The 2,594-nt window shown below is 39.6% G+C and overlaps 1 protein-coding gene across 1 annotated transcript; it reads right to left on the bottom strand.

The window, feature by feature from the left end:
* Window positions 1-402: 402 nt before the first annotated feature.
* On the bottom strand, window positions 403-912 carry LOC111900883 (uncharacterized). The gene has a single exon (XM_023896763.1). The coding sequence runs from the start codon at window positions 910-912 to the stop codon at window positions 403-405; it is 510 nt and encodes a 169-aa protein (XP_023752531.1).
* Window positions 913-2,594: the final 1,682 nt, after the last annotated feature.

The following is a 2,594-nucleotide window of genomic DNA, read 5'->3' as shown; positions in this document are numbered from 1 at the left end:
TTCTAGAACCTCGGACCTCTTTATATAGTATGGAGGATTAGGCTTACACCCTAATACCTATGACTCTTCATTTACCTAGGATCCATGCCTTAAAAGCTCCATGGACTTCCATATACTCTTAGAAATCCTAAATAAATCTTATGCCAATCCATATATATGTAAGAGTCCATATTGAATTAGCCTTTTTTATCACTAAATTAATTCCAAAATCAATTCTTGATCAACACTAATTAAATAATATGATTTCATATTAATATATTATAACTTATAATATATTAATAGATCATAGACATCTCATTCTCAAAAGTATATCCATACAAATTGTTAGGTGAAGTGTAACCCAAATGGACAATGCTGGGTCGGGTCAAGTTCATACCAAATATAGTTACGGACTTAGACACCTTATCTAACAATCACATCATCACTAGACTTTGAGTGCTTATTCTCTTGGTCAGCTCCAAAAGTAAACAAATCATCCCCCACCCTAAGAGTAAGTTTTGATTCGCACACATCAACTATGGCACAAGCAGTATTCAAGAATGGTCGCCCATGAATGATTGGGACTTTGTGGTCCTCTTCCATATCCAACACTATGAAGTCAACAGGAAACACCAATTTATATACTTTAATTAAGAGATCTTCATATATTCCCCTTGGATGTGTCATCGTTTTGTAAGCTATATGGATTGTCATTTGAATAGGCTTTAGTTCTGGAATGCTTAACTTCTTGAAGAAAGAGTATGACATAATGTTTATACTAGCCCCTGAATCAGCCAATGCATGAGTGGTAATCAAGTTTCCAAATTGGAAAGGCAAAGTTATATTGCCTGGATCACCCATCTTCTCTGGCAGTTCATTCATTACAATGGCTGAACAATGTTCGCTCAAAACTATTTCTGCTACCTCTGCCATCTTACTTCTATTCGTGAGGAGGTCTTTAAGCAAGCTTGCATTCCTTGGTGTTTGTACTATTGCTTCAATGAAGGGAATGTTCATTTAAAGTTCCTTTATGTGTTCTAAAAACTTGTTACATTCTTCAATTTGTCTATCTCGGATGGCTCGTCCTAGGAATGGCAACGGAGGCTGATAAGGTTTTAAAGGCGATTTGTTTTTTTCTTCGGACGGGGAACTCGTCGAGTTCCTTTTTGGAACTCGTCGAGTTTTTGTCACTGTTTTCAAGTCTTGACTTTCTTCTCCTTTTATTTGCACCTCTTTTGATTCTTCTTTCTGGATTAGAGTCAAAGGAGTGAAAATTTGCTCAGAGCTTGTTGTTATTGCATTTACATGAGCCACTCTACGATTCTTTTCAGTATTACTTGGAAGTCCACCTGGTGTTATTTCGTTGATTTGTTGTGCAAGTTGGCCTAATTGTTTTTCAATGTTGAGGATAGAGGCTTGCTGATTTCTCATTAACGCTTGTTGCTCTTTCATTATTGCTTGTTGTTCTCGTATCGCCACATCGGTTTCGTTGTGTCTTTTCTCAGATGCAGTTGCAAATCGTGTGAGCATGTCTTCATAGTCCATTTTCTTCTCTTGAACCGACTCCTCCTTTTGACAGAAACCTCTTATATTTTGCCTATATTTCGCCTCCTTTGCCTTCTTGTAGTCATCGTAGGGTAGCCACTGCTTTTTCGGTTTCCTCCAATCTTCATCAAATTTGTCGCCACTCGAATAAAAAACTTGTACTTTTCGGTTCACATTCTCGTCAAGGTCACAATCTTTAGCAAGGTGAGGTCTGCCACAATTATCACATCCTACCCGGAGGGCATGGAAGTATTGATCCATCTTTCTCATCCTTCGGTCCATGCTCTCCAATTTAGCCATCACTGTTGCCATCTTATCAAAAACTGAGTTCACCGCCCCTCGAGTTGAGTTATTCCTTGGGTTATGATATTCTCTATAGTGCTTAGAGAATTCCTCAATTAGCTCCTTTATAACCGCGGGTGCTTTCTTCGTGAGTGGTCCTTGGGAGTCAAGGAGCTGCCTAGTTGTCACATTCACTCCATCATAGACAATGGAGACTTATTGCTGAAATGTTTAGGTCATTGTGGCGGCAGTTCCTCAACAAGCCTTTGTATCTCTCCCACGCCTCATAGAGTGACTTGCCTACTTGTCGTTCGAAGTTTGCAATGGCTTTTTTCAACTTTGCTATTTTTGAGGGAGGGAAAAATTAATCAATGAACTATTTACGTATTTTAGCCCATGTCGTGATGGATCCTGGAGGGAGTGATTTTAGCTAATCTTTTGCGGCTCCTTTAAATGTAACTGGTAGCATACGAACTAAAACAGTCTCGCGAGGCACATTAAGGATGTTGAAGTACTTGACTATGTCGTTGACCTCGTCGATATGCTTGTATGCGTCTTCGTGATCTTTCCCGTAGAATGGGATGTCCTTGAGTTGGGCGAGTATGTGACCTTTCAGCTCAAAGTTAGTAGTTGCTGGAATCGTGGGTTGCATGAGTCCTGGCCCGATATGGTCACACATCATTCTCTTGTATTCGCCAATGGGTATGTCTGTGATTTCGTCCATTTCTTCTTTTGGTTCGGGTTCACCTTCTTCTTCAATTTCGGGTATTTCTTGCTCGAAATCTAGC

Source organism: Lactuca sativa, chromosome 3, assembly GCF_002870075.4.
Source record: "Lactuca sativa cultivar Salinas chromosome 3, Lsat_Salinas_v11, whole genome shotgun sequence".
Classification (NCBI taxonomy): domain Eukaryota; kingdom Viridiplantae; phylum Streptophyta; class Magnoliopsida; order Asterales; family Asteraceae; genus Lactuca; species Lactuca sativa.
This window is presented reverse-complemented; position numbering and strand designations above follow the sequence as displayed.

Coding starts and splice junctions, on each gene's coding strand:
- LOC111900883 (XM_023896763.1), bottom strand. CDS start 912: ATGGCAGAGGTAGCAGAAATAGTTTTGAGCGAACATTGTTCAGCCATT.